This window comes from Watersipora subatra, chromosome 3 (assembly GCF_963576615.1).
Source record: "Watersipora subatra chromosome 3, tzWatSuba1.1, whole genome shotgun sequence".
Taxonomy (NCBI): domain Eukaryota; kingdom Metazoa; phylum Bryozoa; class Gymnolaemata; order Cheilostomatida; family Watersiporidae; genus Watersipora; species Watersipora subatra.
Genome location: NC_088710.1, coordinates 54506810 through 54533398, shown reverse-complemented (window position 1 = coordinate 54533398; position 26589 = coordinate 54506810). Strand labels below are relative to the sequence as shown.

The following is a 26589-nucleotide window of genomic DNA, read 5'->3' as shown; positions in this document are numbered from 1 at the left end:
ATAAAAACTAAACTCTTATAAAAGTTATATAAAAATAATATGTCTATTTGTGTGGCGCACAAACGATTGTCTCTAGTGCAAGAGCTACGTTGCACTTGCATGAGCTCGTAAGGGAATTGTCTCATCTTGCAAATTACTCTTTCCTCCTCCACTCTTGGTTGCCCTGCTGCTGATACTCGCTGACACCATTGGCTAAAGCCTCTGCAAGCATCAACATTTAATAATAGCAAACCAAATGCGTCTTAGGCAGTGATTACAATGTAGAAAAGGCTTTTCTATAGTCTCAATGTGATCTACCATGTGGGCTTACTAAGCCTCAATGAGACTTCAGAGCAGAATCCAACTATTGAACATTTTAAAAATTCAATTTTGGAATAAAAATTGTTAGAATCAGTTATCGCGTAAAGCTGCAATGTAAAACTAACCATAGTCAGGGCTGAATATTACTACACTATATTACACGTGTAGTTTCGGTAAGTGTTTATACTTGATAGTAAGCATCATATCATAGTAATACTAGTCTCTCATTGCCATATTTTAATTTTCAATCGCAATTTAAAAAATTCATTTTAAAACAAAAACTGCCCAAAAAGGTTAAAAAATAGGGCAGATAATATATTGACAAAACTGATGTTAAAAATCTTGGAATGCAAGCAAAAGCTCAATTCACATTTCATAAAAAAACTTCGAATACGGATGAACATCTTGTCTGATATAGAATATTTAGTCAACTTGCCTGTCACTCTTCAAGCTGTGCTTTAACAATAAAATCATGGTTTGTCTATACATTTTATTGTAAAACTAAATTTTGAGAGGTCATCGGAAAATAATTAAAATTAGCCTGTGAATTACTGTAACTCTACTGTTTCTCATAATCAAACCTAGACAACTGTTTATGAACTCTTGTTAGATAATTTCTATTCTACTTTTATTAATATCATAACAAGACTTCCCTTCTCACGTATGACACCACAGCTATATGAACTTTTCGTATCGTGAGTAATTAATGAACCACTTTCCTCCATTTTAAAAAAAAAATGAATGACACGAAGTCTTTACATTTTCTAAATATCATGCGACTGCTAAATGTGACACTCAAACGCTGAAGGAGATAATCGGAGGAAGGGTTTCAACACGTAAACACATCTCCATTTTCTCTTCCGTACTCATTCAACAGGCTGATTAAAAAACTTTAGATACCAAACAACGCAAACCATAATCAATGAGAGGACTACTCTATATAGTGTATGTATTTAAAGATATAACATTTTATCAATCAATGACTGAGATTTGACTTATTGTATCTAGTGATGAGTCTAGAACTTTCATGACTAAAGCAAGAAGTCCAGTCAGATGCCGCGATTACCTTTTTATACCTGTCAGCTGATCATGGTAATCTGGCCAATTAACAGCGAGTGAGTCACTTTTACTCATATATTAGCTCGAACAATCAAAGCTTTGTAATGTTGGTCGTTAAATCTAACGGAAACAAGGTCAAGGATTTCGTAACTAAGCAAGAGTGGCAGGTGCTTTAGAAGATGCGGAAGGCACTGGTCTTGAGAGGAATATGTCAGCCAGTATTACTACAGTTTTTGAACAACTTCCAGCCTTCAGTTTAAACCCATTTAAAAACAGAGTGGAATGTGATGGGAAATACAGGCTGATGTAGAAAGAGCTACCTAAGTGTGGAAAGGTCATGTAGCTGACAAAGTTGGTTCATGAAAGAAAATGTATGTCTAGCTGACCAGGTTGTAATTCCACCCGTACCTTTGATGTCCATGGCCTTCATCATGTCAGTCACCTCGGTTAGCTCTTCATTGTCAACCTCATCCGGTGGAGGGACGCCCACATATCCTCCGCCCTCTTCAATATGGTTCATTAGCCTATAATGAAATTATAGGTTATCGCATGTGACAACATAAATGAGAAACTGTATGACGTGGTATAGGTTGCAGGCACGCTTTGGCAAGTGATGCGAATAGAAAAATGATCTAATATAGTAAGCTTGCTGCTTTTGTCTGCTTGCTGTTCAACTTGGAAGCTTTTGGAGTTGGATCTTTATAACCGTGTCTCTATTATCAAACTGTATGATGTAAAATGTGTGCACTTGTAGGCTTTTGATCTAAAATTTTGGCGAATGTATAGTTATTTACAAATTACTATTCATACTGAATAGCACCAAAATGAGTGTTTTTCTCAAACATTAAAATAAATTACAAACTAATTACCAATACAGCGACTCACTAGCAGTTTTGCTAGCATCTACATGAAGTTAACATATTTTTAGTTGAACAGCTGAAAATCTGGATGAAATTTGTGTTGTTGCGACAAACCTCTGCACAATCCCTTCCAGAACATTCCTAAACTTTTGCGCGCTGCCTTATAGAATCCTCCTAGACTTTTGCACACTACTTCTAGAACCTTCCTAGACTTCTGCACACTCCCTTCCAAAACATTCCTAAACTTCTGCGCACTGCCTTATAGAATCCTCCTAGACTTTTGCACACTACTTCTAGAACCTTCTTAGACTTCTACACACTGCCTTCTAGAATAGAACCTTCTTAGCCTTTTGCACACTGCCTCATAGAATCCTCCTAGACCTTTACGCACTGCCTTATAGAACATTCCTAGACTTCTGCATACTGCCTTATAGAAATCTCCTAGACCTCTGCACACTGCCTTATAGAACATTCCTAGACTTCTGTGCACTGCCTTATAGAATCCTCCTAGACTTTGGCACACTACTTCTAGAACTTTCTTAGACTTCTACACACTGCCTTCTAGAATAGAACCTTCTTAGCCGTTTGCACACCGCTCTTTAGAGCCTTCCTGATCTTTTCCATACTGCCTTCTAGAACCATCTTAGATTACAGTAAGAAAGTTGCGGAGCTCTACTACTTCAGGGTAATATGTAATAGAACTTTAGTGCATAGATACAAGGCTCGAGAGGCCAGCGAGAGGATTTGCTTTTTGCTTGGCTGTATAGCATATAACTTTTGGTCTAGTCACCTGAGCCTTCCAACATATCATGTGATATGTATATCAATAGAAGATATCACATTTATCTTAAAAGGTGATTCATCAAATGATGCAATTTCAAGATGATTGGCTAGCTGCTACTCGAAGCTGGGAAATTCTGTAAATTTGGTAATTTCCCCAAGGGCTCAATTTATATAAATCCAAACTGAAAAAGTCCCTGAATATTAATCAAATCGCAAACAAATATCAATGTATCAACTGCAACTTATCACTTTATGTTTCAAAGTTTCCCAAATAAGAATTTTTACTTAATGCGCTAGATATGCTTAAGCTGGGCTAACAGGGCGTGTCTATATACAATGTACATGTACAGTGTACTGGCTAACAGGGCGTGTCTATATACAATGTACATGTACAGTGTACTGGCTAACAGGACGTGTCTATATACAATGTACATGTACAGTGTACTGGCTAACAGGACGTATCTATATACAATGTACATGTACAGTGTACTGGCAAAAGCGGCTTGTACGAGACTTCTTCAAGAGATGCCAATAAATGCTAGATATGTACAGATATCACATGACCCGCCTTTGAAAAAGAAAATTTATGAGGAATACTTTTGGAATGTGGCAGCTATCTGGCACATGCCCAAATGGTTGTACCACTAATAGGTTGCGGTACGTATGAAAGAAATGGTGCTTTCCAATGCTCTTTAGTAGAACTGTCATTTTTGTTTGTTATCAGAATCAAAAAACCTAATTTTTGTTAGCTGAAATGAGTCGTGCAAGTAAGAATCCTACATTATCATGATGAACAACAAGCTAAGACATATCTATCCACAATGCTTCACACTTTCAATAAGAATAGCCATAGGACGTTCACATATCTTGCTTAAAATCTATTAGGTTGCTTTCGGCTTATTAGGAACATTTTCGTGTTGCTACAAATTCTGTACCTTTCGAGTTATTACACGTACCTTCTCTTTCAGATTTTTTACAGATAGCAAAAAAGAATTTGAAATCAGTTTTCCTTTATGTATATGTATCCATATACTTGAAGTGATCCTCTCCATGTTGCTTTCATGAATATGTGACAGAAACAGTAATGACTGTAGCGAAGACACGGAAATGAATACAATAAAATATTTTTAGCAGACGCCGAACATGTTTTTTTTATAAAATAAGCATTTGTTTATCGCAGCCTAAAAATGTTAAAATATTTATAAAAATTTCGAACCACGTCTTTTGCTAATGCATTACCACGCACGGACTTGTCTACTCTCTATGAGTCTATGCACCATACTCCAGTTATCATGTAACATCTTGTATCCCAATCAGAGCAAATCTACTGTATTTCCCCTACAATTGTGAGAGGTATGTGGTATGTGCCAACTGCCTGTAGGCAATACAAAAAGCACTAGTATATGAGAATCTGCCCATCAGCCACTGCTAGACAGTGGTCTTAGTGATCGCCAGTCAGCTATAGATAAAACAAGATAGTTGACGCAAAAATAAAGATTACAAGCGTATTTTAGAGTGATAGGTTACCTTAGCCAGTCTTTACTCCTTCTCAAGATAGATGGATTACCAACGATGATAAGCAGTGCCTTGGCACGTGTCACAGCAACGTTGAACCTCTACAAAGAGAAATGTTGAAGATAAAGGTACTAGTAGAAACTAGTAATCTTCAGGCACTTGAAACTAAAAGTAAAAGTGGTAAAAGTGATTTGTGCTGAGTGATTATGTCATATATACGAAAACTGTTACAGTATAGCGTTGCTATGGAAACAACTTCACACCTATAAAATTGTGTACTATCAGCGAATTAGTTTTTGATCTAAGCTGTATAACTTGAGGAAGAGCGAAGAGATCAAACGAATGAAAGAGAAATCAAGTAGCGAATGAATGGAAGATACGTGGCCCAAAAGGAGAAAAATAGAATTGCAATGAGATTAAAGCGAGGCCCCGTGGCCAAAGTTGGCGCTCATGTGTGAATTGAGTGTTAGAAGGCTGTCTGAAAGAAGACGACTTGTGACCAAAGTGAGTTCAGTTTTTTTGTGATTGTAGCCTTAGAGAAGTCATACAGATTTTGTTCTTAGTAAAGTTAGTTATGGATGTCCAACGATTCTAAATATCCTAAAACGAGTGGTAGTTCGCACACAACGCCCTACTTATAGTTTTGGACTAGTTCATAAATCTATAGCAAAATGATAAGATAAAATATATAGGGTCTAAAGGATGTGGGAGACGCTAGAAGCAATGGACAGCCTCCTAAAAAACCTCATACTTTATTTATCAGGTTGAAAAGAATATGGAGAGTCGTTAGGGAAGGTTGGTGAATAGCATAGAACAACATCTGAGAGAGAGTCGGTTAGAGACAACTTTAGCTAGATTTTATAACTAGATGAATGTGCGGCGGTGCGCGCTGGATTGTTTTCATTTTTAATTGGGCACAGCAAAGTTGTAGATGTTTAACACAAATTGCTACACTGCTCTGACCACAACAGTTTATGAACATATTCATTTGAGGGCAAATGTCCGTAATGCATGTAAAGGTGAATTCTTGAATTTCTAGTCAGATGGGTGTTTAACAGACTGGTTTTCAAGCAGTTTTGAACTCAAGTCTTTTAGCCATCTGGCGGAGGGCATGAACCGTTTGTGTGTGAAGTCTGGATGAAACCGGCCAATAAATGCGGGAACGTATGGCGTTTACACAGACACCTAGACACACACAATGTGCAATTTTTTAATAAATTTTCATATATAATTGTTCTTATTCGTAGTAAACATTTTATTTCAATATTCTGTGAAATTCAACATTGTTACTGTTTAGACTAGAATTATTGAATGACCATTCCATAGAGATCACCACAAACAGATAACTGATTGGACAAATGGCACAACAAATTACCCATAATTCTCTTTTAGTGCTAGTTAGCAGCAAAACAAAAAGAAAGACAGTTTTTCTTTCAATTTTGCTTCGACGAACTCAAATTCAAAAAATGCTAATACATACAATTTCTTCCCACCGCTAGAGTAATAACCAACTCATCCTTGACCCTATCATTGGCTCTAGTTATCTATTTATCATGAGCTGTGCAGTATCAGCAGGTTGTTAGGGAGATTCACAGACAAGCGGCTACCTTCGGGTTATAGATGAAACCGAGGTTAAACTTTTTGTCAGCAGTGACGAAGGCATCCTGACTTCTGACAGTGCTGATGATGATGATCTCTTTCTCACTCCCTTGGAACTTCTCAACGGAGCCAACATCAATCTTATCATAGTTTCTAGTTCGTTCTCTAGTTTTCATCTCCAGAGCTTTAAGACCCTTCAAGATCTTGTTGACCTTGACATAGCAAGTATAATTGTTAACAATGCACAAAATTGTATGCGGGAAATAGCGGTAGTTATAAACAATCTATGGTACGCGCTACAAACAGTGTCTGCAGAAAAAGGTTGTACACAGTTATATACGCCTCGTGGTTAAAATATTCAAAGGTGCAGTAAAAAATACCTACAGACACAAAAACTATAGATGACTCTCAAATCGGTAACATCAAAGTTGATATCAATGCACTGTGAATTCATTTGTATTGTTTGATGTTTGAATCAATTGCTAACTTTGCCGAATGAATGATTTGATTAGCAAGAGAGAATAACTTATATTGATTAGATATGTTTTATATCTTGGTGGTTAAAAAATGACTTGATACAAAATCTAGCAAAAATTTAACATATAGACAAAAACCTATTATTGAATATGAATACAAAACAATTGTTTAAATTTTATTTATCATATAACATTAAATTTAAAAACTTTTATATTGTAATATTTGATATGTTGGCTTGATTTGACAGAAAACTGTAATTTGAAATGGATTAGAACAGTTTGAAAAAGAGTCATTTCAGCATTGCCATGCAACAAGTATCACATATGCATTGCTATGCAACAAGTATCACATATGTATTGTCATGCAACAAGTATCACATATGCATTGCCATGTAACAAGTATCACATATGCATTGCTATGCAACAAGTATCACATATGCATTGTTATGCAATAAGTATCACATATAGATGTATATGACTTGAAATAAGCGAATAGAAATGTGGTTTGGTCATATTTGTACTGTAAATATGTTATCTTCAACCATTAAGAAGATGAAAGGTTCAGAATTTAACTTACACACTTATTCAAAAACATAACTTTACAGCTGTTTGGTTTACATATCTGAAGTCAGGAGAAATGAGGATTAGTTTAATATATAATTACTGGCTATTCAATACATTCCCAATGAGTAATAATGTTGTGAATGAAAATTTTAGTTTCCTATCAAAGGAGTTCAAATTATTTTGCGCACTACTGTGTATCATCAGATCCGTATGTCTGAACACATGTTAACATATGTTAACTAGCTAGTATCAATCATTTCATAGTTAATGCTAACCTACACATGATTAATAAAGATGCTTCCGGAAATAAGCTAACAAAATCTCATTGCATCTGTTTTTAACCATATCATCGCTTACTATAACAGAAATGCATTGCATAACCAGGTTTTTAATGCACAGACTACAACAGACTATTGCATGCGTTTAGCCATTTTACCTCACACGTGTGCAAAGTAAACCAACCTGCTGGTGGTAAGGAGAAATGATGCCGATGTCACTGGCAGTGACACGAGGTCTTTTGCAGTCCATGAGAAGCTTGACATAGTTAACAACTGCCGAGACCTCTCCAGGGTTGAACCATGATGGCGATTTACCTTCTCTGCAGTCGTCTGAATTCATTCCATGGAAAATTAATGGAAATCCTTTTGTCGGCAAGCCCTGTGAAAAGAACACTAGCAGTATTTCATATGAAAGACAACGACTGATCGAGACATATTTCAGTGGCTAACACCAGAGCATTTCTTGCACGACTCATCTTTTTGGCGACCCAAACTCGTAGACTGTCTAAATTCTTCATAAGAAGTTTTTTAAAAGAAACATCTTCTATAGACGCTTTGGAACAAAGGTTCAGAATGCCATTGAACAATGTATTAACTACTGTTTTGTTAGTTTGAATAAAGAGGACATTCAGTTTCTATCCCCATTATTTCAGTACTAGCAGTAAATGTGTACATACAAGTATTCACTCCTATCAGTGGATAATAGGTTATCAGTATATATACATGTAGTAGTAGTCACTCCGATCAGTGGATAATAGGTTATCAGTATATATAGTAGTAGTCACTCCTGACAGTGGATAACAGATTATCAGTATATATAGTAGTAGTCACTCCGATCAGTGGATAATAAGTTACCAGTAAATAATTATATATAGTAGTAGTCACTCCTAACAGTGGATAATAGGTTATCAGTATATATAGTAGTAGTCACTCCTGACAGTGGATTACAGGTTATTAGTATATATAGTAATAGTCACTCCTAACAGTGGATAATAAGTTATCAGTATATATAGCAGTAGTCACTCCTAACAGTGGATAATAGGTTATTAGTATATATAGTAGTAGTCACTCCTGGCAGTGGATAACAGGTTATTAGTATATATAGTAATAGTCACTTCTAACAGTGGATAATAAGTTATCAGTATATATAGTAGTAGTCACTCCTAACAGTGGATAATAAGTTATCAGTATATGTAGTAGAATTCACTCCTAACAGTGGATAATAAGTTATCAGTATACGGTATGTAGTCGTAGTCACTCCTGACAGTGGATAATAAGTTATCAGTATACGGTATGTAGTCGTAGTCACTCCTGACAGTGGATAATAAGTTATCAGTATACGGTATGCAGCCGTAGTCACTCCTGACGGTTTTATAATATCTTATTAAAAAGTTTAAGGTTGACATGAAGCCAAATTCCCATTACAGTTATTTGACTTCAAACAAAATTCACATTACGGTTATTTGGTATCAAAAGGTTCACCATGTCTTACTCTGTTGTGTTGTAGGTGCAATATATGTGGAAATGTGATTAAAAGCTCTTAAAACCTGAAAAACGAACAGTTAATCGCAGCCATCACGAAAACGGCCGTAACGAAACTGAACGGGCCAAAAATGGCTCAAATGTGACATAGTTGTACAAGATGGCTTCTGTTTACACTTTCATGCAACCTTATTCGTCGAAATATTTCACAAATATACTTCACGCATTCATTCAAACTATGTCTATTGTCCTTACGCGTCTATTTCATCATTATTGTAATGCTGTCACTGAGCACTGATATCTCAAAACCTACCGTAAAAATTTGTTCAGTTTTTTAACCTTAGCTCGAAGGAGTGCATATCATCCTCTGATAAACATGACGAGCCTATTGGTCACCTGTGATACTCAAAAAATGCTGCAGAAATTTTTCGTGCCATTTGGCAGGAAGTATGGGTCACATGATCAGATTACGACTAGATGATTAGACTAAACTGAAGCGAAACTGTAAAGTAGCAAGCATCTATATTTGATAAGGGCTTTTTGGTAAAACTTGAAGTGTTTGTCATAAACTAGTGCTATGAAACGTTTTATATTGAGCCTTTTATTGGCAATTACCCCATCAAGTTGAGTATGTCATCAAAATAAGGGATTCCAACCTATGACCATTTTCGTGATGAGTGTTGGTTTTTGAGCTTTTAAGAGCTTGTAATCACATTTCCACATATTTTGAACCTGCAACACAGCAGAGTAAAACATGGTAAACATTTTGATACCAAATAACCGTAATGTAAATTTTGTTTGAAGTCAACCTTCAACATTCAATTAGAAATTGCTACACTGAACAGTAAGAAAACCAAACATATATTCACCTCCCAGTCACAAAATCTCTCCCTTTGCATTTTATCAGCTTGAGCGATGAGTTCATTGTCATAGAAACAGGCGTTGGGTACCTCCAGAATGTCAGGATGAGACCGGAAACTTCTAACCAGCTTTGTCACATAGTCCGGGTTGAATGAACCAGATATCGGATCCTGGCGGTGCAGTTCTGAACTCATGAGTCGCTCAAGGAGGCTCTTACCTACACAAAAACAGTAGTTGTCTTCCCTAATAAAAACACGAGAATAAGTTCCTACTGTACCATCTCATCTAACTGATAGTACAATATGAACAATTTCCTTTGCAGCAGAGCCGATAGCAAGCCGTATGCAAAGTGATTGTATAATATATTGTATAATATATTATATAATATATTATATAATATATTGTATAATATATTGTATAATATATTGTATAAGCTGATCAAAAAAGAATTTTCAGTATTAAAATTTAAAATGTGCTTTACTCACCATTTATTGATTTTACAAACAGTCAGTAATTTGGTAATAGTAACTTAGTAACTAGTTCTTTAGGTACATATTAGTTGTTAGAGTTATATTAGCCAATCTACATGTATATGCGTGAATGATTGTAACTCAAGAAAATGAATACGTGTAGGCCTGATACCAACTAGAAGCACTGGCTGGAAGTGTCAATTATTAGATAACAACTAAAAGCACTGACTGGAAGTGTCAATCATTAGATAACAACTAAAAGCACTGGCTTGAGGTGTCAATCATTAGATAACAACTAGAAGCACTGGCTGAAAATGTCAATAATTAAATATGAACTAGAAGCACTGACTGGAAGTGTCAATAATTAGATACCAACTAGTAGCACTGGCTGGAAGTGTCAATCATTAGACACCAACTAGAAGCACTGGCTGGAAGTTTCAATCATTAGATAATAACTAAAAGCACTGACTGGAAGTGTCAATCATTAGATAACAACTAAAAGCACTGGCTTGAAGTGTCAATCATTAGATAACAACTAAAAGCACTGGCTCCAAGTGTCAATCATTAGATAACAACTAAAAGCACTGGCTGCAAGTGTCAATCATTAGATACCAACTAGAAGCACTGGATAAAAGTTTCAATCATTAGATAACAACTAGAAGCACTGGCTGGAAGTGTCAATCATTAGATAACAACTAGAAGCACTGGCTGGAAGTGTCAGTCGTTAGATACCAACTAGAAGCACTGGCTGGAAGTGTCAGTCGTTGGATACCAACTAGAAGCAATGGCTAGAAGTGTCTATCATTAGATAAGGATTCATACCAAGTTCAGAGGCAGCGGATGATCTAACAACGGGTCCGAGTTGCTTAGGATCTCCAGCAAGCACAACCTGTACAACCGAGCTGCCACCCACGAGTCCAGACAGAGGAATGACTGTCTCAGGCTCTGTGGCGTGCCCGGCCTCGTCTATGAATATGTGCGTGAAATGATTTCTCATATTAGCAGAGACGAGTCTAAAAAAGAGTGCACAACTTCAGTTTGATTCTGGGTTAGTTTCAAACCAGTTAGTCATCAATACAGAACCATGTGCAGTTGTACAAGCAGAGATATAAAGAGAATACTTCAACAGTTGGTGCGTGGATAGTGAATATCATTGTTATATTTAACTATGCATGTATTTAACCCTCTGCGTACTATAAGCCATGTAGAGGGGCTCGGCACAGTGTTTGCATACGGCCAAGACAAATCGTTTCTGATTAGTGATTAGCCTATCGTATCTGTACTTGAACAAAAAAAGGTTACCCACATGCGTTGAGCCAGTAGAGAATACTTTTACAGCTCATCCTGAGCCTAGTTTCGCTTTGCAAAAACTCAATTGTTTTATCACGATTTCTTCTTAGCAATAACCAGCCGTGTCAGATGCATTACAGGAGGTTTCACTAATTGTAGATCAATTTATATTGGGGGATTTTTATTGAACAATAGTACCTACTACTGAAAGTGATCATTTTATTTTTAGCAGTAATATTAGTGCCCTAAGCAGTAATATTGATAACATATATAGCAATATAATATTGATAACACCTCCAATTCGGCCATACTCACGGTAATACCAAAAATGACCGAAAAAGTGGCTGAGCTCATTCCACAAAACATCTGTGCCATTTTTATGACACCAATTAATGTAAAATTTTATGCTGATTAATTTGCTATCAAAATATTCTAAATAGGTTATAGACCATGTGATTGTAAATATATGACAATTTATATGTGCCTTATCAAATATTAGGTTTGACCGAATATGTAATAATGTCCCGGTAAAAAAGTTAATTTGGTAGTAAAAGAGTTAATATGCAAACATACAATATCAGCTTGAAACTTTTCTTGTTACGAATTAATTGTATCAATGGTTGAGATAGTTAGAAATAGATTCAACTGTAAGCAATAGAGCTGAATGTGACTATAGTTGCCTATGGCATTGAAGGGAACAATTTAACGAGAAAGAACAATTTAATAATATTATTAATTAATAATATTAATTATTAAATTATTATTAATTAATGTTATTAATTAATAATAATGATTTAATAATATTAATTTAATAATTGTTTAATCTGCTATATAATTTATTTTAAATCTGATCATCAACAGAGTCCACTTGCTCCAATACAGTCTCGCCTGCAGTAAAAAGTAATGCAAAATAACCATGTTTATAACAAAATACCAAGTTCATTCTGACACCAGTTGTGATAGACAATCAAGCAACAATTAATTCCTACCTGCCGCTGGTTACAAGTGTTGAGACCAGTATCTTCCGCTGCTTTAAAACATCCCTACTAGGAAACTCCACCTTCATCTTTGATGAAACTGCCACTGGTCCAAAGAGTCTACCACCGCCTGCACGAGATCCACCACTCGAGTCTTCTACGTAGTTGGACACTTTTCGAACTTTCTATAACAAGCGCAAGGTCGCAGCGTCTGTTAATCTTCTCATACTCTGACAGAAACATTTTACACTGGGTGGAATTAAAAATGAGAGCAACATTATTTTTATATTGATGAAGATCTCGTATCAGGATTTTGAAAGTTTCATAGAAACTGGCGCATAACCACTATCACAAGGCTTTTACAAATTGATGCTTTAACGCAATCTCAAATCTACCATAATTCGTGTACGTATGTATGTACATGTATGTACGTATGTATGTACATGTATGTACGTACGTATGTACATGTATGTATAACATTTTATTAGCATTGGTAATCATCAACAAAATGTTTTTTGTTGGCGACATGCCAAACATAAAAATACATGAAGAATACATGACTGGAGTCCGAGTAACATATGCCTACCCTATGCGCATACACCACACATATACTCTCTTAAGTGGGAAATTAGAATGCACTCTGAGGCCAGGAGTTTGAATATACGTTAAAAGAAAAACTTGCACAAAATTTTAGTATATTTTATCAGAAAGTGTCGGTATTTTTTTATCATTTGCGATTGTTTTTTATGTTTGAAGTGATCTGACTGCAAGGATGTTTTAAGTTTAAAATTAATAAGACTTGATCGCGGTTAAAATGCTCAGATCAAGCAAAAGTGCAATTATGACATCTATAGTTGCAAAGAGACCGACAGAATGGAGACATGTAACGCTGCAACTTGAACGTAATGGCCGATATCAATTATAGCAACTAATGACGTCATTCCGTAGACATTTCTTTCCGAACATTTCAACTATGATCAAGTTTTGTTGATTTTAATCCTGAAACATCCTGTCAGTCAGATCATCTCAAACATCAAAAACAATCGCAGATTATAGAAAATACTGATACATTCTGATAAAATCTACAAAGATTTTGTGTAGATTCATCTCTAAACGAGCAGCATAAACTGCCGGTGCTTCATCTGTGTAAACAAACTCTCATAGATGAATCTAGGAAATGACATATATCTACTGTAATTATTAAAATATTTCAACATAAACCATAAAAAATGTAAAATTGATTTTTTTAAATACTAACCAGTGAATGGATATCATCGAAAGAGCGAGACGGAGCATTTAGTCGGAGAATATCCTTCTCATCAACGTGCGCAAGCAGCCTCTCTGTCAGCAAGTCAGCCGCAGCGTTTTGTGGAGCACAGACTAAGATACGACAGCCAGGTTTGCTGTTCCACACCTATAACCATATTTTAACTGCAGATGAACTCATCGGAGGGCAATCGATAATTGAAGCCTGTCCTCGTGAATAAATCCTAACGCATCTGTAGCTTCATTATGTGCTAACCTGTTTGATTGCTTCCACTAATGTTGAGGTCTTCCCTGTACCTGGTGGCCCGTAAATGAGGTAGGGGGCCTCCATGGACGTCCCACTGAGGATGTGTTTCACTGCCGCATTCTGCTCAGCATTGCTTTCTACTTTGCCATTAAAGAACCTAAAGTTACAATTTAAAGATTTATAATTGTGCCAGAGAAAAGGATATTGTTTTAACACTAGCGCATTCCGGATGCCTCCGGATCACCAAAGTTGAGGGGGAACTTGATTGGATATACGAGAGGCATTCAGGCTCTAATCATATATTCTTCACATTTGTAAGAGAATGCTTGATTGGAGTAGATAACAGTACACTATATCTGAGTCTGATAGGATCCATTGATAGTCGATGAGTGCACGGGTGTTAACGCACCATTTAGTCTGAGATCTTTATATATGGCTTTATGTTTACAGGCTGCAGCAATTAAAAAAAAATTGGTTTATAACAAACGTGTTTGGCATATGCTAAAATTGTTTTATTGGATTTTTCGCAGGGCATTAATGAAGTAGGTGCATATTGCTGACAGCAGTGTGAGGGATAACTCAAAGTTTATAGATACACATAAGAGTACCGTATACAAAAGCTTGTCACATACCACATCCCACGATTGATATGTTTTCGATATGTTGTCATGCATAGACAATCTGAAAGTACCCTGAATCTTCAACATAAAACAACATTTACTGACCATATAAAATGGATTGGCAACACAAAACCGAAAAGTACAATTACTTAGCCAACAGTTACGTGGTAATACTGGAGACCTTTTGTTAGAGACTCATAGCGAGTGAAAGGATCAAATGCGAGCACGTATGGTAGGAGTGAAAACATCTGATTTCATTGCATTTGGACAGCGTGTCATGAATGTACGAAATATATATGCATTGGGTACTTCATACAACTTGTCAACATGTATAATAACCACAGCACATGTACATGCATTGGGTACTTCATACAATTTGTCAACATATGATGAACACAGCACATGTACATGCATTGGGTACTTCATACAATTCGTCAACATATGATGAACACAGCGCATGTCCATGCACTGAATACTATATACAATTAGTCAACATATGATGAACACAGCGCATGTACATGCATTGGGTACTGAAACAATTTGTCAACATGTGATGAACACAGCCCATGTACATGCATTGGGTACTTCATACAATTTGTCAACATATGATGAACACAGCCCATGTACATGCATTGAAAAGTATGACTTTATTTTTAAAAACCGTCCATCCTAATCAAATGTAGTCAATGTCATCAACTATGATACATTCTTTGCTACATGCTTTCATCTGTCATTAATTTAATCTGTCATAAGTTCTTTTTGCTTATCTAGTTTCATTTGGCCACTTTGTGTCACTTTGTTTATAGGCAGTGCATTATGGGAAATACCAATTGTACCAATTATTTTTCATATACATAGTTGTGAAAGTGAATCTGTAGGAACAACACCATCGACTTGTTTGTTTGAACCAAGAAAGCTTTGATAAGAGCTATCAGCTAAGATACCATTAGACGCTGTAATCAATGTTTCTAAATCCTGTTATTGACTAGGAGCAAGCGCGTCACAGCTGAGAAACGCAATAGCGTTATGCAGAGCAGTATAGCTTCACAGAGTCCCGCGACCGAAACCGGAAACAAAAATGCTCGTTTCCAAACAAATCCGATCGACATACTGATCTCTGATGGAATATTCATACCTCGCTCTCAATACCTCTCTTTTTTGCATTTACTTTACTCTTTTACAAAAAATTATTGGTAGTTTCTCGTAGAAAATTTCGTCCTCTTTCAAATGGTGTACAATACAACAATAAATTTCAGAGCGACTGCCAATTGGAGTAATTTTTTTGGTTAATGTTGCGACCTCTCGATTATAACTTATATAAAAATAGTGGGCGTGGCCTATTTGTTTGGAAACGAATGAGCTCTCATATACGCTTCCATTGGTTACAGGACTCTGTGAAGCTATACAGCTCTGGCGTGACGTACACGGATATAAAGGTAGATTTACTCAAAACCTTGCTTTTTTATACCACACCTGAACCTCGAAGCCAGAGGTTGTTGACGCTGAGGTGAAGGGAAAAGTACGGATGAGACCTTCTGGAACATCGGCTTGGAAATAGCTCGATGCTCAAGTCTCAATGAAAATCTGTTGATAGTGAACTGCACACCAAACTTCATCCTGTCTATGAACTTGTCAGTCAGCCTAAAATAACATATATAATAAATAATAATATAATAAATAATAATATAATAAATGTACATGTAAAGACTAAAGCTAGAAAATATTACTACTGAAGGCCTCATTCTATCACAGTAGAAAAGTATGTAGATGTGTAACTTGTTTGTTTGAATTAGTTATTAAGGTGTCTTTATACCAAGATATCAACAAGATCAATTCCTTTTCTAAAATTTTCCTATTACAAAATGTGCAGTCGCTTCACATCACTCAAACAGGAGACATTTTACTAATTATCTGAAGCACTAGTCCCACCTTTACTATGGTTGAGTCACATGGGTATTGGGACTGAGTCACATGTGTATTAGGGTTGAGTCAAACAGGTATTAAGGTTGAGTCACATGAGGAAGAGCACATAGTCGAACAGGTGCAGGATTGGTCTGGCTGACATACACTATGTTTCCATGATGCGCAGTGCTTCGGAGTTGCGCTATCTCCGAATCATGGAAACGGCGTCTTCGCACTGAAATCACTGCGCACTGATCAGTGCGAAGCCAGTGCAAATTCGCAGCAAAGAAACAGCGACTGCACAGTGGCTGCGCATAGCTCTCATGCCGTGGATACGGATTCTTCGAAGGCCATACACTAGTACAAAGGTTGTCCTGCTAATCTTGTTTTTTTTAATTCTTTCGATCTTCTTTCACCTAAATTTAATTATGGTCTGCATTCACGAGGATGATGAGGTGATTACTTTCCTGGACTTTGTTATCGATGCCAACACATTTCGAAAAATAGGTGGCAAGTCCTAAATTAACGTATAAATAATATATTACTTAAAAATACTTATTAAAAATATATTACTTTGTAAAAAGTGTGTTAAGGTTTGTAAAACCTTGTGAATGTGAATTGTAAATAAAAGTATAATGACGACAGAATCATAAAAAGACCGTTTATGACGTTCGGTATCCGTGATCGATTCTATTTCTCCATCAGGCGATTCGATTTATACAATTTCTCTTCTCTGGCTAATTTGCTGAAATTCTGAAAACCACTGCGCAGCATGGAAACGCACAATCCCCTCGACTTCGGAGGGGGGCTGCTTCGCAGTACTGCGCACCATGGAAACATAGTGATAGTGTTATTCCCAATAATGCTATGGTTAAGCTTTTTGGGGACAAACTTGCTAGATCTGATGAAATTTAGTCTCCTTTCTGCACCTTTAAAGCAGTGATTTTGTATGGAGCATGGAGCAGCTAAGTATGTGCCAGAATTCTCTAGATGAAAAGCAGAATTAGCAAACTGCCTTCAAATCACTAAAATATTCAGGCAGCCAATATGTAGATACAATTATTTTTTGTGTCAGATGCGGCATTCTCTCAGCAGCCATTTTACTGAATTGCGAATTTGATAACTATGAAGCAACATCTGCAATCATTCTGCTGCATGAACAGACAGACATAATTTATCGTATTAATAATTCAATATAACTCACTAACCAGCCGGTTTCACCTAACAGATTACTTGGTTTTCCGCACATATAACTGTTATTTTAAAATCTTAAATGGAAGGATCTCATCATGCAAGCCGCCTTTTAACAAATGTTCATAAAAATAGTTTTTGATTGCCTCACCTGCTTTAAAATTCCATCACCAGTAAGCAGTTGTTATCGCTATAATAATCTAATTGATCCCAGAGAAGCGAACTACGGGAAAGGGACTGAGTACATTAGTGATAAAATAGTGGTGATGTATTTTAATGATGCCCATGTTTCCCGCTGTACAAAAGCAAGAAAGCAAATTTAAAATAAAACACTTGAGGGCCAACCGATTGCGCTAGAATACAAATGTAAAAAGTCTTCTGCTAACTCGACTTATTACATTTGTATTCTAGCGCAATCGGTTGGCCCTCAAGTGTTTTATTTTAAATTTTAAATTTGAAGTGTGATTAACCAATCACAACTACATGGCAACCAATCACAACTACATGGCAACCAATCACAATTACAAGGCAACCAAACAGTCTACCAACACTGGAATGGGATGTTGGTGCGCTATGACTGCCCTCAGGCTTGTTATTAGTTAGCCTGAGTACACTCTGACCTCAAGCGAAGAAAAAAGGCCAGTTTTTAAATGAACAGATGCTAAGCAGCTGTTATGACTGCTTTCTAATATATTCAATTGAGGGAAGATACCTACTTGGAATCAAACTCAACTTTCACGCTGTCGAGTTCGACTTGCTGCACGACACCTTCATATTTCTTGCCATCAGGGGGTGTTTTTGTGACATACAGTGCGTCTCCCTTCAGCACAGATGGTCTGTTTTCTGCTAATCCTGGTATCTATAAATAGATTCTTCTCCATCATATACCGTACTTTTCGGACTATAAACCACACCCCTATATAAGCCACATCTGCTTTATTTTGCAAAATACGATAATAAAACAATACATAGGCCGCACCTTTGTATAGGCCGCAGAACTCAGGACGGTGCTTTTTAACACGGCAGCAACTTTGCTGTTTGAAACGGAACAGTGTCTAACGGCACTGTTTCGTATTAATTGACGCTTTTTAACCTAGTGCCTAACGGAACAGTATCGTTAGGCATTGTTTCTCATTTTCTTTCATTGCTAAAGGCGCACTAACCGTAGATTATGGTTAATGCTCCTTAGCGGTCAAAGAAAAAGCCACAGAATAGCTGCACCCTTATATAAGCCGCATGGCTCAAATCATCAGAAAAAAGTAGCGGCTAATAGTCCGAAAAGTACAGTACATACGGTAATCTTTTCTTAAATAGCTCAACAGACTGATGCAGAGATGCATCAAGTTATCATGTCGGGTTTACATTGCTAGCAGGGGTTGAGTATGAGCACTGCACAGATTTGCAGCATCAACTCAGGTTGCTGGCAGCTGAAGCTTTCCAGTTGTTGTTCTAGGAATAGAATCACCATAATCATAAGATGGACTCTACATTAGAGGTAAACTTATACAAAATCTTAGCAGATTTTATCAGAAAGTGTCGGTATTTCCTATCATTTAACATTGTTTTTAATGTTTGAGGTCATCTGAGTGTCAGGATGTTTAAGGTTGACAATACTTGATCATGGTTAAAACGTTCAGAGATAATGTCTGCGGAATGACATCACTAGTTGCTATAATTGATATCGGCTATTGCGTTCAAGTTGCAGCATTACGAGTGTCTATTCTGTCGGTCTCTATGCAACTTTAGATATCATAATTGCACTTTAGCTTGATCTGAGCATTTTAACTGTAATCAGGTTTTGTTGATTTTAATCTAGAAACATCCTGGCAGTCAGATCACTTCAAACATCAAAACCAATAGGAAATGATAGAAAAAACACCGATAAATTCTTATAAAATCTACTTCATCTAGTTCATCTGTGACTGAAAGAGAAAACTTCACCAGTTGGAGAGTTATCTGACCGTACAAAGGTAGAAACTTAGCAATAACAGTGCTATGATGACAGAGCTGCTTTCATCTGATTGTCTTGTTGATAGTTTTGGTAGTAATAAGCAAGCGTTTTACATTGTTAAAAGTGATACTTTCATCTTCAAGGCCAAGTGACAAGGTCAAATAGTCTACTCACGGTCACACGCTCTTAAAAAGCTGAATAAAAGCCTTGTATGAAAAGTTACAAACACTTTCTCATTTTCTCCTTGTTAACTATAACAGACGAGGAACTAAGAAACTTAAATGAGTAGCCCACACATTAGCTTTCTCAACTTGCTGACTCGCTGATGTCAGATACCACAAATATAATAATGAAAACTATATCATGCTTTTGACTCGTAATGGTAAACAAATAATAATAACTTAAATAATATAAGCAATGAATAAATTATTTTACTTCAGAGAACCTTGATGATGATATAGTTGGAGCGTTTGTCCTTTGTCAGTTGCACCTCTTCCATAGCGTACTGCGCTATATCCACTTCCTGCTGGTTCTCTTCCACGTGAAGCAAGCCCGTGAAGAACGTTGTGTAGCTCCTCTTGTTAAACCTGTTCAAGCCTAGCTCTTCCCTAGAGAGATCACAAAACTATATTACAGCTTTGCATAGCAGAGAAACTGGTGACCAGTTTACTAAACTCTTTGCGAAATGTTTTCAGCAAATTTCGGTACAAAATTAAAGGGCTGCATGCGTATCAAAAACAACTTGACAGTAGGCTATTATTTGCAAGCATGAAATTTTTTATTGTCTTCTCAATTTTTTTAAATATCAAAAAATACCCCGACTTCAATTTATTCTACATAGTATCTGAGTAAAATTTTTAATAATTACTGCATTTCCAAACTACTATGTTAAAAATTATTTGGTTTGTGTTCGGTAAATAATTAACAAATTTTTCCTACATCTGTTCTCCAAAATTTGTCTGTCTGATATAACATCAACCTTACAGCAGATGCATGAGGTCGAACTTGGCCTTAATATCCTCCCTTTTTCTGTTACATCCTGCCGATCTTTGTTATGTTATGAGGAAACCCAAAAACTAGTAGAATGCACTTTAACCATGTCTACACAATGCTTACTGAACTTCGCTCCACCTCTCTTCTGCCTCATTGCTGGTGAGAGCCTTCTCCATATATTCCAGCTGGTCTCGCACTTTGGCTTCCAACCGATACTGTCCCAATGAGATTTCCCTTTCCAGCTGCATCCTGTTGCTACATCACAACATAATCAATCCTGTCAACTGAGTTCAAGGGTTTCACCACAAGGGAATACCTCAATAAATACTACAAGGTCACCTTCATTTACTGTCAATACCTGGAATGGGATTGTTTGGCGCAGACGTTCTATCGCAGGACTTTTTGGAATGACGATTTCGGGTGCAGGAGTTTTTTTGGCATAGTTCCAAAAATTCAGAATTTATTCGTCTTTGGTTGTGCCTTATTGCTCAACCAATTTTAAGAATAAGTGAAAGAGAAAAATTTGTACATCACGGCTATATTTACGTATTTGACAGTATTGTATATTGTATCGTATTATAGTTCACGAGGTCCTTTAATCAAATTTTGGTAATGTGAACATAAAAATTGATGTAAAGGAAGAATCCACACTAAAAATAGTGAAATGATTAGTAAAAAGACCAGCATGGCCACGGATCATCAGCTGCATCAATTGAAACTGCTCATATTTTATGGCAATAACACGCAGAGTAAAATAATGAATTGAATGAGTGAAATATGACGAACCTAAATAAAATGTCAGCTTATTTTTTATGTAATTCACAAAAAGGTATTATGAGTGAAGTTTTATAAATAAAATGTGTATTTTTCATTTTAATATTATTATCATTGAGTAATTTACTGTATATAAGCATATATAATTTATTTGGAGTAAAAAAATCTAGCGTCAACAAGTCCTGCGCTAGAACGTCCCAGATTAGTCAAAACCTACTCCTGAGAAACCTTCAATTTTTAATAAGATATCATAGGTGTAAATGGAGCCACACTCAAAATACTTGTATAAAGAATACAATCTATCATAGCAATTTATTAATTTAGTTATACCAATATCTATAACTATAATATTGATCATAAATTGGCTGGTTTATAATCAATAACTTTATGGCTACCGATAGTTATAAAATTTTATTAGATTAGGGTATATGAAATTATTATTGAAATGAAATTATTGCCAATAAAGTACTATATATATATATATATATATTACATAAAATATCTACACTAAATGTAATATAAAGATATTGCACACATGTAGAAGATATTGTGGCAATTTGAATGACATGGCAACAGAAATGGTAGACACAAGAATAAGCACTAAATTATGTTTGAATGCTTCTGAATGTAACCTAGTGTTTTTATTAACTTTTTTACAAATTAAATTTTAGAACAGAACTTAAATGTCTGGAGAGCTGTGACTTCTAAAAATATACTAGAAAGATAAACTTTGGTATTAAAAGTAAACAGTCACTGCAAAATAGACACCAAACAAAGGATTAAGAGATGCCTGTTCATGTTCAATTTTAGTCTCCAATTATGAAACTCACAACTTCAGTATTATATCCTAAAATCTTCCAGTGACAAGAAGCTGTCAAATCAACCATTCTATGACTGAGTTGGACACCAGCCAACTAGTGAGAGATGAGAAGCATTTGTCTCTCTATTTTATGATCCACTCTGAAGGCAGGTTCACACTAGGTCCCAATATCTCGGAGTTCATGCCACAATACTTCAGTGATCTTCGATGATAACAATGTTCACACTATCACAAACCCATTCGTGTTTGCATCCGCGAATACACCACGATGTAGTGTTCTAATTTTTTTGTAATTTTTCCCGAAGGAACCTCTTTGTTTTCGCGTGCTTGAATCAAATACTAGTACCACAGCAACTACCATAAACGGAAATGAATAGTTTATGCAAATCGTGACAGCGGATCACCATCGTGACAGCGGATCACCATCACACATTATACATGTGTGATGGCTGTCGTTGATGCTCGGTGAACTATCGGGAAAGTTTGACAGCTGCAAACTTATCCGTCAATATATATAAATCTGTGTTTGATTTTTGTACACCTCTAGCAATGAAACAGTTTGCTAACTATGGGATTTAACTGAGAATTCTGGGTTCATTCGAAATACGTAACACAAGTTCAACCCACCACTTTACGCAACTACCTTGCTCCGCTATGGCATAGCCCTCATACTAATTGCAGCTACAAATCAAAGTGCGCGTGACTGAGCATCAGCGCATCTGAATGCACCCAGTTCGATTGATGAGATGTGCAATCCTTTTTTCCAGCGTTTTAGTGACATGATAGTTGATTTTTTTTAGTGATGCGAGCTTTTCTGTGAACTGCCTCTGGTTTTAAAAAAGCCGTTTATAAAACGTACGCTTCTCTAAGCTGGCTGAACAGCTTGCATGCCACATTGAATACGAACAAAACTTTGCCTACTTTTCTATTTACCATTTTTACGTTATTTTTTTATTTATTTTAATTAAAACTACATGTAATTTTTGTCATAACTAACTTTTATTAATTTCATTTAAAACATTGTCATTGGTATTTTTATATGGATATTATTTTTATGGATATAATCGACATTAAGATGCAAAATTTCCTTTCATAAACAGACGAGTGTTGAGTTCATTACGCGTGTTCATCACAAAAGCTCATTACAGTATTTGTTTTCTGCGTTATCTTGCAAATTTTCTCCCTCGAATTTCACGAATGTGTGATTCACATTCGCTATCCGCTCAGCCAAATAAGGGACATCATTTACCCTCGCGTGCTTCAGTTATATATTAAATAAACCAGCATCGATGTATTCAAAATTTTGATGGATAGCTTCCACAGCAACAGTAATATTGTTTACACACACACTTCTATGTATTCACTGTTAATATTAATTCAACATATTCATGATTTTTATTTGGGTTTCTCAGTTTGCATTAATTGTATCAGTATTAAATATTTTTATCGCAATCATTTCTTCTGGCCAACAATTCTAGCTGAAATATTTAGCGTGAAGCCATGAAAAATTGGAATGTGAAATGAGTATGTGCACAATTTAGTTCATAGTATAGCCAGTTGGACAGCGTATTATATTGGTAGAACTAGAAGTTGCAAGTTCGATCCCAGTACTAAGTGGATTTTCATTGCTAGGTTTTAATCTCTGTAACTGTACACAGGGATGACAGAAAACAAAAAATAGATACTTCCATTTAAAATTTGGACTGACGGAAGTGGTGTGTTAAATAAAAATGTTCTGCGCAAAAACCTTTTTACTACCTGTGCAACACTGGGTATTCAGCTAGTATTCACATATATGCGTATAATCAATGATGGATGCCAAAAGGACAATGCCGACATACGCCGATAGAGTGTGAGCCAGTCTTTAGAAAGACAAGTTTCAGGTATGCTTTTGAAGAGTTATGATATGTGAGAAATATCCAAGCTTACTCAATCGTGGCCTTGACATTGCTGCGAACTATTTCTAGTGGTTCTGGCTTGATGACCTTTGGCTTTTCATAAGGTCTGACAGGCTGAGCTTCTTTGAACAATTCAACATCTGGCACACAATCGTAGAGTATCTCCCGGACAATACCATACTCCTCCCCAGATCGACGAAAGGTGAACAGAACAGGAATTTTGTGCTTACTACAGTCTGTTGGAGTTATAACCACTTTTACGGTGTATCTTCCTGCAAAAGACCACCAACAATGTTATCAGTGTTATCCACCAAAAATGCTCAACAAAATGTGGTTTTTGCCAGGATTTGTACAAGGGAAGTTCGTAAAACTGAACTTGAAAGACTTGACCGATACTTGTATCGGTACAAGATTGACTTGTAAGATATAAGGAAAGCCAAACTTTACAACCATCTGATTGACACATAGTTTTATTTTGGCAACGCCTGCTACTCTAACCAGTTCTTTAACGACAGCGTATGTCAAGTTATCTGGTAAAAATATCTCCCTTTGTTGAAAGTCGCGAGCATTGTCTCACCAGGACTTTTACTTGACCGTAGAGAGTGAAGCCAATGTCACCAAAACGAATTCAGTCGTCAAGTTGAGCCGTCAAACTTGAGGTCAAATACAACTTGAAAAGATGTTGAAAGAAAAGACATAAAAGAAAAAAGGGTTGAAAAATGGAGCGCCACGGCCTCCAAATAGAAGTTTTACAGTGTACATATATAGCGATATAGAAAAAACACTCTATAGTCTATACTCTAGTGAAACCAGCACGTTTAGATATAATTTAGACATTTTTAGATTAATAGATCTGTAGATATATATATATATATATAAACAGTAAAGTGTAATTATATATTTTTTTAAATAAATAGTCCAAGTTTACATACACACACAAACACCTTTTCACGAGCAAAGTCTCAACTTGAATTTTCCTGAGTAGAGTTGAAAGGAAAATGACATATCTGTAAATGTCAATAAGCTCTAAAACCGGCTACACACCATGATACATCATCTACACATGTACAGATACATCATCTACTGATGTACAAATACACGACTGCACATGTACAGATACACCACCTACACATGTACAGATACATCATCTACACATGTACAGATACATCATCTACACATGTACAGATACATCATCTGCACATGTACAGATACACCATCTACACATGTACAGATACATCATCTACACATGTACAGATACATCATCTACACATGTACAGATACATCATCTACACATGTACAGATACATCATCTACACATGTACAGATACATCATCTACTTATGTACAAATACATGACTACACATGTACAGATACACCATCTGCACATGTACAGATACATCATCTACACATGTACAGATACATCATCTACACATGTACAGATACATCATCTGCACATGTACACTGGTAACAGTCAACTAAAAATAACCTATTAACCCATTTTGGTTTAAGTCGTGTAAAACTGGATGTGTTAAGATGTGATACACCGATGTACTGGGTTTATAATACCAAAACTAAACACTCGATTGTCTTACCTCCTTTCTGAATAGAGTGAGTGGCGCCTTGAGAGACAGCCGAGCGATCTGTGAGGCTGACAGTATGCGTGTCATAAATGTATAAATGTTTAAAGGAAGTTAAGTCCACTCGCTCTGCTTTATTGAAGATTACAATCTTAACTTCAACCTTCTCATTTGATACTCCGGTCATGTGAAGCACTCCCCCAACATCCACATCATCGGCTAAAGAGTTGGGCTCAAATTTCACTTCTATTCCTCCTTTATTCTGCAGCAAATTATGCCTACAACAATCCTCGGCAATCTTAATATCGATCACGCACCTCATGACTTGCTATTTTAAATGCGTTTTAGAGTTTAAAGTGTGTGTGCATTTGTCTCAGTAAGAGAAATATAAATGTTTGTGTATATGATCATAAAAAACTGATGCTGACTAAGAAATACATACATAAAAATGTGCAACCATAAAAATCATATTACCATATCATAATACTATTACTTTCAAATGGATATACGCGCGCTTGGTTTATTTAGAATTGTCCTCCTTTCTGACTGATACTATGTATGACGGGGTCTGTATGCAGGCCACTGCCCAAGTGGTTTTCATAAATTAATAGGTTTCCATACAACAATAGTGGCGACAGCTGGGTGCGCCAGTGTCGAATCGCTACGCTAGGCTGACAAACAGATCATGTTTCCAAAAGGCACTATAGTAGAGTGATGGTTGTGTGACGCCTTGTGTCGAGGCATATATCTGCATACCAACAATAGACCGCAATATAATAATCAATACCAACAATAGACCCCAATATAATAATCAATACCAACAATAAACCCCAATATA

The 26589-nt window shown here is 36.2% G+C and overlaps 1 protein-coding gene across 1 annotated transcript; it reads right to left on the bottom strand.

Moving 5' to 3' along the window:
• Positions 1–62: 62 nt before the first annotated feature.
• LOC137391766 (putative helicase mov-10-B.1) lies at positions 63–26018 on the bottom strand. The gene is made up of 16 exons (XM_068078299.1): positions 25767–26018; positions 24208–24448; positions 20808–20939; positions 20137–20299; positions 18457–18599; positions 16121–16288; positions 14037–14184; positions 13773–13928; positions 12527–12699; positions 11070–11260; positions 9786–9994; positions 7619–7813; positions 6125–6328; positions 4530–4618; positions 1768–1883; positions 63–201 (listed from the first exon to the last, which is right to left on the bottom strand). The coding sequence occupies exons 1-16, from the start codon at positions 25936–25938 to the stop codon at positions 134–136; spliced, it is 2568 nt and encodes an 855-aa protein (XP_067934400.1). The 5' UTR covers positions 25939–26018; the 3' UTR covers positions 63–133.
• Positions 26019–26589: the final 571 nt, after the last annotated feature.